The 13803-nt window shown below is 38.4% G+C and overlaps 2 protein-coding genes across 2 annotated transcripts; one reads left to right on the top strand and one right to left on the bottom strand.

The window, feature by feature from the left end:
• Nucleotides 1-506: 506 nt before the first annotated feature.
• LOC117292642 (histone H1.0-B-like) lies at nucleotides 507-1642 on the top strand. The gene has a single exon (XM_033774769.1). The coding sequence runs from the start codon at nucleotides 603-605 to the stop codon at nucleotides 1230-1232; it is 630 nt and encodes a 209-aa protein (XP_033630660.1). The 5' UTR covers nucleotides 507-602; the 3' UTR covers nucleotides 1233-1642.
• A 3852-nt stretch (nucleotides 1643-5494) lies between these two features.
• LOC117292757 lies at nucleotides 5495-10195 on the bottom strand. The gene is made up of 6 exons (XM_033774908.1): nucleotides 9987-10195; nucleotides 9250-9320; nucleotides 8771-8848; nucleotides 8239-8346; nucleotides 6983-7095; nucleotides 5495-6441 (listed from the first exon to the last, which is right to left on the bottom strand). The coding sequence occupies exons 2-6, from the start codon at nucleotides 9313-9315 to the stop codon at nucleotides 5595-5597; spliced, it is 1212 nt and encodes a 403-aa protein (XP_033630799.1). The 5' UTR covers nucleotides 9316-9320; nucleotides 9987-10195; the 3' UTR covers nucleotides 5495-5594.
• Nucleotides 10196-13803: the final 3608 nt, after the last annotated feature.

The following is a 13803-nucleotide window of genomic DNA, read 5'->3' as shown; positions in this document are numbered from 1 at the left end:
AAAATTCAATGACTTAAAAAACATGGCGAAACTCCGTAATATGTGTTTATATCAAAACTTGGGTCGATTATTTTTTCATATTTTCCAGCAGTTTTCAGTCAAATCATTAAGTAAGGTGAAAATATGTTTATTTGGGATTACTTTGAGACTAATAATGGTTCCCTACGAAAAAAGGGGAAATAATGACACGTAATCGAATTCAGATAATCAGTTTTGTAAACATTGCATTGTCCGTGTTTATGAACCAGTAAATTAACACTGAATTCACCCAAACACCCAAAACAAAGGTATGTGATGTCTTAACTATCGCTTTACCTGGAATCATGAAGAATTGTGCCAGCAACTGTCCGTAAATAAGAAATAATTGGCATTTTTGTATATCAACAAGCACATTGTGTTCTGACTTCGCCATTTTTACGCACGTTGGCGAGTCTGTGAAAAGTGATTTCTGCAACGTCCGCATCGACAGTATTTAGAGGAGCGCGTCACCAGCGGTGGCATTTACATCAAAACACAAAGCAGTCAAACCGATACGAGCAGCTCATCATCACTGAAATTCTGCCCTCTGTCGAGCTGAAATTTGCCAATCAAAACAACTCACCATGGCTGATACTGTTGCTACTCCGAAGGCAAAGAAGCCAGCAACCCCGAAGAAGAGGACTGCACCCCAGCATCCACCGTACGAGTCGATGATCAACGAAGCTGTCAGGGCGTTGGACGATAAGAAAGGCTCGTCACGCCAGGCGATTATCAAATACATCAAAAACGCTCACCGACTCGAACAAACCAATGTGGAGACCCGCATCAAGCTTGCTTTGAAGCGGATGGCTGCCAAGGGGGTGCTCACCCACACCAAAGGCAGTGGGGCTTCAGGAAGTTTCCGTGTCCCAGCCGACTCTTCTAAAGCAGCTGGAAAGGGAAAGAAAAAGACCACAAAGAAGACAACGCCCAAGAAAGTCAAGAAGCCTCCAGTGTCTGCCAAGCCCAGCAAGAAGGCCGCCAGCGTCAAAGCCAAGTCTCCAAAGACCAAGAAGCCAGCTGCAAAGACTGAAGCGAAAAAGAAGCCAGCTGCCACACCCAAGAAGTCCAAGAAAGCTGCAACCAAGAAGCCCAAGGCATCTCCAAAGAAATCGTCAACAAAACCGAAGAAGGCTCCAGCAACAGTCAAGCCCAAGAAAAGCGCCACGAAGAAAGTCAGCAAGAAGGGCGGAAAGAAAGGTGCAAAGAAATAGAGTGCCGGCACTCAAGAACAATGTACATTTTAACTTATAATAATGTAGGCAGCTAAAAACCTTGGTTTATTCCCAACAACTCGCGCAAAGAACAACACAACGCGAACTTTTTCTTAATGTTGTGCTTCATTGACTGGATTCTTGACCGAGTAAATCAAACTTTTGGACACCCAATTTTGCAGTGGATAAACTCAAGCTAGACCTCTGAAGGAGAAGCGGTTTAATAAACACTAACACTCGATTATTTTACACGGCATATTATTTCTCTTTGATTGACGTGAATCGTTGTGGATGATTCATTTGGAGTGAACTGTGATATAACTTTATTTTAACGGAGTTTGTGATAATATTTATCCTGAAATATAACGGTATTGTTATTAAATGTAGATATACTTGCCATAAGAAAAAAATGCAACTGTGTAACCCGGGTGTTTTTTTGTTTGCGTTTGAATTACTTATAGCAACATTGAGTAAGGGGGGGGGGGGCAGCAGTTTGGTATCATTATTTGTAAAATTGGGTGGGTGGTGTGGAAACGGGAGGGGCCGGTCTTTGTGAAGTCATATTTTACTTTCTAAGTGGGTGGTTGGGGAAAATGAGGGGGGGGGGGGGGGGAGGGGCCTTTGTGAAATCGTCGCAAATGGGGCTTGACATTATAATTATCTTTACCCATAGTATGCTCTGCTGATAAACATAACATTGTGCAGACAAAATCTCATTTCTGCTTGCTGCTCTCTTATAATCAACGTTCCTTGTTATAAAGAGGTAGTTTAGACCAAAATGACCTTTATTCTACGTTTTTACAGAGGGCTTCTACAGCAAATTCGTTTGGGGGGGGGGTTGCTCAGTTCGGCGTCGGGTTTGACAGAGAAAGTTTGTGGTTGAAACTAATAATTGCCAGTACTTACATTATGTATACTCACAGTTTCCAACAGAGGGCAGCAGACCAAAACTCGTAGGAGGTCTTTTGCTCATGACAGATAGGCCGTAGCGTATTTTCTTCATCATTTTATTTTATTACACAATGTATTGTACAATAATAAAATGTCATATACCTACGCCATCACGCTTTATTGCTTACTTTTCATTGTTGCCAAGACTGTCATGGTTTTGGCGTTGGTCTTCATCAGGGGGGTGGGGGGGGGGGGGGGGCTGACAGAGGAGTTCCGAGCATCTAATCGTTCAAGACAAACCAACCCATATTCCCCCCACACACAGGCTAGCAAACAATGACAATACATGTATTATGTAGGCAATTTAAAAGCAACCTTTGTTTCTTTATTTACACTAATTTAATAAATTTTCTTGGTAACTTTGTATAAAATATTGTAAGGGTCATTCCGTGTCAATTCAACACGCTTTTGGACCTGACCCTCACGGATTTAAATGAAATTTGGTGTGCTGATTGGACTCCCTGAGAAATGCCCAAATCCCAAATTTTATGTAATTCGGATCATTATTTTGGGAGATACGGCTTAACGAACTTTTGACTAATTAGCATGACCTGCTATGTTTGAACAATCATATCTCCAAAAGTAAAACACCTACCGAGATAGCATTTACATCATTTTGAAGCTCTTGACATAGCCCACAATTGATAACATAAAATCAAAAGATTTCCACGCACCACCGAAAAATACGCAAAAATTTGACCTTTGACCTTGATTTGCGAAAATGCGTATTTTTCAAAATGCGTACAAAATTTTTTTATTGCAAGTTTAAGATGTAAGCAACAATATTCTGAAAAATTGGGATGGGCACTATACAGTTTTTTTGTTATGATTTTTTGAACATTGGCTATCAAGGCCAAAACCATAAAAACGCATTGCACATACATGTACATGTACATGTACATACATACAGTGTAATGTGCAATAATGTGTACATGATACATGTACATTAGAAATTCAAAGACAATCATTCACATTTTGAGTTTCACATTTTGATGTTTAGTACAAACACAAACTGAATGCATTCCACTAGATCTGGCAAGGATGCACTGCTTCAGCCCAAGTTCAGCAAATTTTCAGCAAAACTTTGAGGAGGATTGTTTCCTTGAAAAGTTCAAACACTTCTTTCAGATACAAAGAACAAGATGTTTCTGGAGGTGTTTCTTCTCACCATCAACAGTAACCGATACAAAGTCTTGGCATTTGTCTGCTGACGGACTCGAACAAGTAAAAGTCTCTCACCGTTTGCACCATTTTTAATTTTCTATTCTTTTGATACTCCAACTCACTGGTAAGACGGTCAAGACTTGAACTTTTTCACTTTTCTTGGTCAAGGAATGAAACTTTTGTTTCAACTGAGTTATCATCTCACTTTCATCATCACCGAACTGTTTTCCTGTAGCGGTTTCCAGTTTCTGCTTTATTGTTGTCTCTATTCGCTTAACTTTGTTTTCCATGTAACGTCCATGAGCTTTCTTCTTACTTATGATAGGAGATACACCAATAATTGTCATAGCCTCATTGATAATGTTAATGTCGGTATTTGGCTGCACAAAAACATCCTGATGTGCAGATGACATTGATGGTCCCTGAACTTCTGGATCATTGCTAGAACTTTCAGTTTTTGAGAGTATTTTCTCAGGCGACAGTTCAGATATCTTCGTGCGACAGCCGGTGCATAAACTGTGTGCTCGAGTGAAATAAAGACTTGGATGCTCCAGTATAAACCTTTATGATACCTGCTTTAAGCCTGCTCTTTTTCTTGCTGTGTGATTTAAATGGGTCACAACACATTTTTCTCTATAATCATCCTCCAGGGAATTGACTTTTAAAGCACTAAATGTGAATACTCTGTACACTGTACATTGTATAACATGTATACAGTATGTATACAGTGTTTCCTATAATTATTAAATTAAGGGTATGTAACACATTAGCTCATTAAGTCATGTCATGAAATAGACTTTTGGACTCCATATTATTACCAGGGTGACATGGTTTTTAATGTGCGTGTACACACTGTCACACAATACTCTGAACACTGTTCATTGTGTATGTTGTACAATGCGTTTTTATGGTTTTGGCCTTGATAGCCAATGTTCAAAAAATCATAGCAAAAAAACTGTAAGAGTGCCCATCACAATTTTTCAGAATATTGTTGCTTACATCTTAAACTTGCATTAAAAAAAAATAAATTACGCATTTTGAAAAATACGCATTTTCGCAAATCAAGGTCAAAGGTCAAATCTTTGCGTATTTTTTCGGTGGTGCGTGGAAATCTTTTGATTTTATGTTATCAATTGTGGGCTATGTCAAGAGCTTCAAAATGATGTGAATATTATGTCGGTAAGTGTTTTACTTTTGGAGATATGATTGTCCAAACATAGCAGGTCATGCTAATTAGTCAAAAGTTCGTTAAGCCGTATCTCCCAAAATAATGATCCGAATTACATAAAATTTGGGATTAAGGCATTTCTCAGGGAGTCCAATCAGCACACCAAATTTCATTTAAATCCGTGAGGGTCAGGTCCAAAAGCGTGTTGAATTGACACGGAATGACCCGTAAGTTATTTGAAAGGTGTCAACCTTTTGGTTGTTTTTGATTAGTAAAAAAAACATTAACAATAAGTTTCAACGTCTATGGAGTCTCATCTTGCCGCCTGGCTCAAACAAATGAATAGCGAGAAAGGGATAATTGTCTTACACCTTTCTTCAACACTCTACTCTCAACAGGAAAAGTCATTTTTCAACGAGAACATTACTGATGATCATGTCCAGCCTTTCCTAAGATTTTTGATGTACTTATGCCTATAGTTTAGATTAATTATGACTAAAAATAGAAATACGTATTATAAAGTGCCTACGCCGCTCCTGTTATAAAGAGACCTTTTTTGTTATAAATTATCAAAATTTATCATAAAAACACATGCCATCAGATACTATGTTAAAGGCAGTGGACACTGTTGGTAATTGTCAAAGACTAGCCTTCACAGTTGGTGTATCTCAACATATGCCTAAGATAACAAACCTGTGAAAATTTGAGCTCAATCGGTCATCGAACTTGCGAGATAATAATGAAAGAAAAAATATCTTTGTCACACGAAGTTGTGTGCGTTTAGATAGTTGATTTCGAGACCTCAAGTTCTAAACTTGAGGTCTCGAAATCAAATTTGTGGAAAATTACTTCTTTCTCGAAAACTATGGCACTACAGAGGGAGCCGTTTCTCACAATGTTTTATACCATCGACCTCTCCCCATTACTCGTCACCAAGAAAGGTTTTATGCTAATAATTATTTTGAGTAATTACCAATAGTGTCCACTGCCTTTAATACATCTATAATGTACACAAAAAGGGAAATTAATCTGAAATGTCATATTATTCTGATTTAAATCCAAGCAGTATCAGGTTTAATTTAACCCTTTAAAAGTTCTTGCAGTTGGTCGAATGCAGATGTTCCCTTTTGTGTTGTTTCACTCTCATCATCACTTCCTACCGATATGGGCTCCTGATCGTCACTGGAGAAAACCCCATCACAGTCACTAAACACTCCCTCTGAAAGTGACTTCAGGAGAGCCTGCAGCTCGTCCATGCCCCTATCTTTTTTTGCCTCAGTGACTGTCTCGACTTCGTCTTCATCATCCAAAGTTTTCGTCTCGCGCTGGGGTTCGTTGAGGGAAAGAGACCCCGTGGTTTGAACGAGTGTGTCTATCTGATCTTGACATTCAGCGTCCGAATTGTCCGACGGTACTTTCGTGTCGAAACACGGCTCGCTTTCTTTCCCTGCTTCGGTTATTGCCATGTTACCGTTCACTTCATCTCGTTTCACCCATACCGGATCAAGCCCTACTTGCTTATCGGGACAGGGCTTGGTACGAGGGGTGTTCTGTGAGTCGACTTGGCCGTCGGAAACGATCGAGTTGTCGGTTGTTTCCTTTGTTTTGTATTCAACACTGCTGCTCTCTTCTTGCTCAGGTCCGTCCATCAGATGCAAACCTTCAGCACGTTCAGTCTTCATAACTGTGATGGTGTCACTTTCCCTCTTTATCTCAGCAGACGTGCTAGATTGAGTTATCTGGTCGTTGAGTGCCGGGCCGACGTCTGCTTGTACGCCCACCTCAGACCGGGAAGGAGACGGTTCAGCAGTCGCTGGATGGACGGAGAACAGACTTTGAGTCTCGGTTCGTTGCGTTTCATCATCGAAAGACTTCCGGTTGAACGTGAACATGTGGGGCAAACCAAACTTCGATGCTGAAATTTTTCTTTATGAAGGAATAAACAATGACACGAAATTGTTATGATTTAATTTTGTCAGGAAATATAAGACGGATTCCCAATTGATTTATTTACATAACACATATTTTATCTCACTCTGCGTACATTATTTTATCTCACTCTGCGTGTTTGCTTGTTTAATTATCAGATAAAATGTATACAGAAAACGTTAAACATTGTTACATGATGTCCGTAATACAATTTTAATATTATTGTATGTTCTATAGGAACATCACCACTCCTGGCTGACCCAGTGGCGTCCCATCAGGGATATCTGTCCGCCCGAGATTCGGAAATAACGTAATCTGAAGGAGGATGTTTCGCCAGAGGGCGCTATCAAAAGTAGTTTGTACACAGTTCGATATGCTATGGGGTGGGTGGGGGGGGGGGGGTGTCCGCCTGAGATTGTGTCCCCATTATGGAAAATTAACGTTGGCTGATGAGGGAGGATGTTTCGAATGAATGAGGGCGCTATCAAAAGTAGTTTGTGTGACTCATAATCCCCGTGGCCACACCGGTATCCCTTACCTGGCAGGAGACCTCTTCTCAGTTGGGGTTGACACTGACCGAGGTCTGTTGTCTTTAAGTGCCTCATAAATCGCCTTGATCCATTTCTTCTGATCCTCTTCACTCGATGCCACCTTGGAAAAATAAAACCAGAAACATTTGAAAATATCACATTGTTGTTAATGTTGATTCACACGCGGTTCAATAACGAATCCTCAGTTTTACCGAATTGTTTTCCCCATCTTCCCTCTTGTTTCTATAGACATATAAATCGTCGATCATACAAAGGGTTTCCGATCCAATTATATGAGCAGTTTAGAGAAATTTGAATTTTTTTTTAATTCAATTTATACACACGCATGCATACATAGTGAATTTGTTTTTACACACTTGCGTTAGGTTTCTCTTAAAGGCAGTGGACACTATTGGTATTAGTCAAAATAATTCTTAGCATAAAGCCTTACTTGGTAACGAGTAATTGGGAGAGGTAATATGGTGTGAGAATTGGCTCCCTCTGAAAAGACTTAGTTTTCGAGAAAGAAGTAATTTCCACGAATTTGATTTCGAGACCTCAGATTTAGAATTTGAGGTCACGAAATTAAGCATCTGAATGCACACAATTTCGTGTGACATGGGTGTTGTTTCTATCATTGTTATCTCGCAACTTCGCCGACCAATTGAGCTCAAATTTTCACAGGTTCGTTATTTTATGCATATTAATGTTGAGATACACCAAGTGAGGAGACTTGTCTTTGACAAATACCAACAGTGTCTATTGTCTTAAGGGGATCGTTTTAAGAGAGATGCAAACGGAAACCACAGTTTTAAACGATCGAAGTGCCCCCTATATAGTTAACATGCATGGTGCACCCTTGTACCCCTAATACTAAAACATGTTGGTGCTGTATGTACTAGAGTTGAAAATGGCAAGAAAACAGGTTAAACAATTTAAAACTGGTATAGAAAAACACAATACCATATTAATTTTGGGTTAATCCATAATAAAAACACAGATGTGTGTTAGCATTCTTAGTGCTTTCCTGAGCTAGTTGGTTAAGACACGATTGTAATGGCCATGGATTCGAATCCCAACATGAGTAATATGCCTGTGACTTTTTTTTCACATTCGCGGAGGTATACTTAGCACTGTTTACTGATACTATACTGAGTAAACAGTGCTTAGGGTAAGACCAAAATTCTGATTCTTTGTTCCAAATGTTTCCAATTAACACATGATACCAATTAACACATAATACCAATTAACACATAATACCAACCAGTATGAACTTTTTCTGTTTAGTGACAACCTCTGCACCGTGCTTTTCACTGGCAATGCGGACCGTCTGAATATCATGCACCTGTACCACATCTTGGTACATCTCCGCCTGAAATTTTGTTTGAAACAAAATAGATCAGTCGCATGAATATGTAAATTAATGGAACATCATGCGTGCGCACTTGCACTCCTGGGTAGGCAAACAATTAGGGAAGCATGAGTTTCTGATGTCGTTGAACAATCAAAACTAACACACAATAACAGGACATAACTTCATGATGTTTAAAATTAGTTTTGTTCGTATAACCTGTTGTGAAAAATAATAATCAAAACACAACGACTGTTTACTCTTGCAGACGACTGTTTCAGTAAAGAAGTTGTGACTTTTGTCTTCAGTTTGTTATTGTATTATGTCAGCTGTAAAAACATACCCTTCCGGACATATGGTACAAGTAGACTTCCGAATAGTATGCCATACTGCTTTTCATACACTCATCATAAAATATAAAAAAAGACAGTTTTATGTGACTTACGTTTCTTTTACAGGCATCCTCATTTTGATAACATCTCAGTTCCCCATCTTTCAGCAGGTACCATTTCTTTTTCATGGACTGCGTGGAGAGGAATGTTATGTGGTTAAATAAACAGTGTTATTTAGGTTACCTGTGCCCTATTAATATTCGATTATACAGTACAACAGGAAACAGAAATAAGGTTGGAATAACACATTTTATATGTACATAGCAAAGGTAATGGTATAATGTCAGGCCTGGATGCTTCGTTTTTGAAAGGCAAAGGATACCATCCGTTTACTCCTTGGTAAAGGGCCCCCTATTTCTGGGAAAATTGTAAATGTCTTCAGGGTCATTTTAAGGGCATCGAGGCACTGACCAGGGGCATCATTATCGCATTTGCTTAGGCGATCGAAAATCTCCCATGTCGTGGGGGGGGGGGGGGGGGGGTACAGAGTCACCTTATTACGAGTATGCTATAGATAACAAAATGGTCATACCTTTACTATACCGGTCTGAACCCGCTTCTGAAGATAACCCTCCATAGAATTATTCTCTTCCATCATTCAATCTAAAACAAAAGAGCATTTAATCAGCAAACAGTATAAGAACTTTTCATTGTGGTCAATGTGGTCGATCTATCAGCATCAATCATCCATAGATTGCGAGACAGGTTGGGTAGATATCCAACATAAACCAACCATTATCAGGAGCGTCTCGTTTTCAATCTTTTATCCAACCATCCAAACGGCACTTTTCATGAATACAGTGACTACATCTCCTTCTCCAGGACCATTTTGGGGTAATTTTAAGTGCGGTGTGGATCATGGGTTAATGGATTCGGCATTACAGTTTCCGTAGGGGGTACGCACAGCAATATATTAGTGTTTACAGTCAGTCTGGAAAACTTTTAAGATACACATTTCTACTACGCTTTTATATACACCCAAAGGCTGCACTGAATGTACATGTACATGTAATCAACGACCTTCGTACTCCCTCACGAATTATGTACTTTGTTCTTGACTACCGCCCCACCTACAGTCAGTATAGAACGTGCTTATAAAAACCATAGAGTAATTACTCTATGTAAAAACACACCGTGCTGTGGTGGCATAGCGTGCGTGTACAAATAAAAAAGTTACAACAAAACACTTTACACTCAGTTTACTGGTGCTCAAGTCAACCACGTAGAAAAGTAAAGAAAGCTTTAAATTTAACAACAATATGTACTCACTTAGTATTGGTCCTGGTGATGAAAAATCAAACTGGGCTGATTTCACGCAATGCGACCCTTATGTGTACTGCGTATCATGGGAACACTGAGCAACACCATAGACCAAAATGTAGTCCTTGAGTCATGGGCGGCAAGGTTTCACACCTGTGTACCTGTTTCGCTTGAGTAGGCCTCTCATACACAGCAACAACGCATTCAAAAATCTCGTATGCAAATTACAAAGGGAAATCCCCAACTCTGTTAGGCGTCACATGTCATTGACAAACAATTGGCCAAAAGGTTTGGATGCGTACAGTCTAGCTCTACAACAAGGAAGTTGTCAAACAAAAACACACCGCATCGATAAAATACAATACTGGGAAGCAGAACCAGTTCTCATGATAAATCGTTTGGATTATTTTTACATCTGGGGTCGATTTCGCAAAATACCTGTACTCTCACAAATCGCCCGGGTCAAAAGTTAGTCGGAGATCCGGATCGCATGCCGTGTTATGCTGGTCCATTCCTGCTGTACCATGTTTCTCAATGTTATCAGGGCCCCCAAAAAACTTGCTAAGCACAGCAGAATTTTGCTTAACAGAAAGTGGTTTTTGCATCTGGTGTCCCAGTATTTGTTTTTCTTTTGCTTAGCAAAGAAATTCCCTATGCAGTAAGTCTGTTACCAGCTTGAAATTGGGCCCTGTTCACTCTCCGTCCCATTTATGTGGGTCAGTGTGATGATCCACAATCTGTGTCAAGAAAATGACCCCAAAATGGGCCAAACTGACGCAGAATCAAAGCTTTAATAACCAGGTCAATCTGACTCAGAAATGGGTCAAGCCTCCTCTTGAAATCAAACGTGAGAAATTCATCAATGATTGTCATTATCATCAAAGAACTGTTGTTGCCAATTCGTTATATACATAGTCACTTTGTGTTCAGAATCCGTTCTTTACAACCATGCCCTTGAAACAATAATAGACCCTTCTCTTGTTAAAGGGAAGGTATACACGTTTGGTAGTTACTCAAAACAAATTATTAACTTCAAACTGACTTGGTAACGAGCATTGGAGAGCTGTTGATAGTATAAAACATTGTGGGAAACAACTCCTTCTGAAGTAACGTAGTTTTTGAGAACTTAAGAGGTAATTTTTCACTAAAATAATAAAAGACTTCTAGCTAGAAGTCTTTTATTCCTATCTGAAAGCACACACATTCGTCCAACAAGGGTGTTTTATCTTTTCATCATTTTCTCGCAACTTCGATGACCGATTGAGCCCAAATTTTCACAGGCTTGTTATTTTATGATTATGATGGGACACACCAAGTGAGAAGACTGGTCTTTGACTATTACCAAACGTGTACCTTCCCTTTAAAGGCAGTGGACACTATTGGTAATTACTCAAAAATAATAATAAGCATAAAACACTACTTGGTAACGAGTAATGGGGAGTTGTTGATATCGTACACAACGTTGTGAGAAACAGCTCCTCTGAAGTTTTCAAGAAGAAAGTAATTTCCCATGAATTTGATTTCGAGACCTCAAAATATAGATTTTGAGGTCTCGAAATCAAGCATCTGAAAGCACACAACTTCGTGTGACCAGGGTGTTTTTTCTTTCATTGTTATCTTTGTCGACCAATTGAGCTCAAATTTTCACAGGTTTGTAATTTTATTCATGTGTTGAGATACACCATGTGAGAATACTGTTTTTTTGGGACAATTACCAATGGTGTCCAGTGTTTTTAAGAAGAACACAGATCCAATACACAATACTGTACTTTGTACTCATATTATCGCTCCCATTTTAATAGATAAAAGTCACGACGGTATCGCAGTTCAGCACTAGCTTATAATGTATGTCACCAGCATTAATTATTGACTTAAATGCACTGAACACTATTGTTAATTACTCAAAGTAATGGTTAGCGTAACAACTTATATCTTGGTAACAAGCAATGCATAGCTGATTTGAATTTGATTTCGAAACCTTCAGAATTAGATTTTGAGGTCCCGAAATCATGCATCTGAAAGTACACACTAAACTTAGTGTGACAACTTACAAGGGTGTTTTTTCTTCCATTATTATCTCGCAACTTCAACAACCAATTGTTTTCAAATTTTCACAGGTTGTTTTTAAACTGTGTATATGTTGAGACACACCAAGTGGGAAGACTGGTCTTTGACAATTACCAAAGGTGTCAATTGGCTTTAAACTATTTGGTTGTGTGTTATGAGGATGTGATTTTATTTGTGATTATACTTTAATGGTTATTATTTCTCAAAAGAATAGGTCTACACATGTTAAAGTTTGTTATACCTTTGCTTGAGTGAGCTGTTAAATTTCTTTAAAAAAAAAAACCTGCGAGAAATAATTGAATTGAATTGAATTGAATGGTTTATTCGTCAAGTATATAAAAATACATGAAATTTACAATCCTATTGTACAGCAACATATAAAATATTAAAATGTAAAATTGCACAAGAATTACCACAATACTACATAAACAATAACCTTAATGTAAGTTAAAAAAATGAACGTTTATAAAAAACAAACAAACAAACAAACAAACAAACAAACAAACAAACAAACAAACAAACAAACAAACAAACAAACAAACAAACAAACAAACAGTTAAACGCTAAAGCATGATTGGGTAGTGGACCCCTCCCCAACTTAAAAGAGGCCAAATTGCACAGGAGATGCCAGAAAATCAAATAAAACAATAATAAACAATTAAGACAGTACATAGGGCTGGAAAATAAGCATTCTGTGAAATAATGTAATACTTCGGAAATGACACCGAAAAAACCGTGTACATTCTATCAGGAAGTTTACTTGAATGTTTATAAAGATGGCAATGGTGGTAAGATAAGCATTCTGTGAAATGATGGCGTCAAACACCCCGTAAAAAATAAATTCCAATGTCTGAATCTGAGAAACGATATCAGCATGAATCATGTCCTGGTCGCTTATTGTTTTTAAAGGATTTCTATTTTGTTATTGACTTAGAAAAAAACCAAAACTCATTTCTAATCGAAAAGCCCAATACAATGGTGGCAATTTCGTATTAATTTTTTTTAGTTAACAAAAAAAGGCCCAACCAATTTTTGGCTAAGACTAACCCAGAAAGCGGTTTATTTAATTTTTACTATTTTAAATCCCGCTCGGATAAAACTCAGATTATGCGTAATTTGACCCATTTTAGGGTCATTTTGACATATTCTGTGTCAAATCTAACTAGGTCCCCTGGGACTCGGAGTCCGGTTGAAGTCTGACCCTGAAGTTTTCAAAGTGAGTATATCACGCATTGTCGGAAATTAAATACTCAGTAGATAATCTTTGAGAAGCCCCTAGTAATTATAGCTATGACTTTGTAATAATAGTCATACAAAGCGTTATCTGCAAACCTATAATAAGGCTTCAACTTGAAATTTGGTTTATACAAACCAGACGTCATGTTCCTTTCACAACTCGAAACTGGAACTTCTTTTTGTTTTTTATTCATTCAGACAAACGTTTAAATCGTAGTTGCATAGTTAGCCCAAACACATTTTTACTTTCGTCTCCTAGAATACCATAGTGGCGGAAAATTTATAAATTGATTGGTTATTTAGCTTTTATTCACAAGATTACGTTGAAATTCGACAGAGCTCAATTTTATAAAGCTGACAAATCTGCTTAGCACATTTCTTGGCTAAGCAAAAAATAACCGGGGTACAAATCGCAGCATTGGCAACTATATTCTGGCCGGTAGTTTTATGTGCTAAGCAAGTTTTTGTGCTTACAAGACTATGAAATGTGGCCTTGGAAAGTTCTGTATAATTGCTTTAGGTA

The sequence above is a fragment of the Asterias rubens genome, chromosome 7 (assembly GCF_902459465.1).
Source record: "Asterias rubens chromosome 7, eAstRub1.3, whole genome shotgun sequence".
Lineage (NCBI taxonomy): Eukaryota > Metazoa > Echinodermata > Asteroidea > Forcipulatida > Asteriidae > Asterias > Asterias rubens.
Note: the sequence above shows the minus strand (reverse complement) of the source record. Positions and strands in the feature narration are given on the sequence as shown.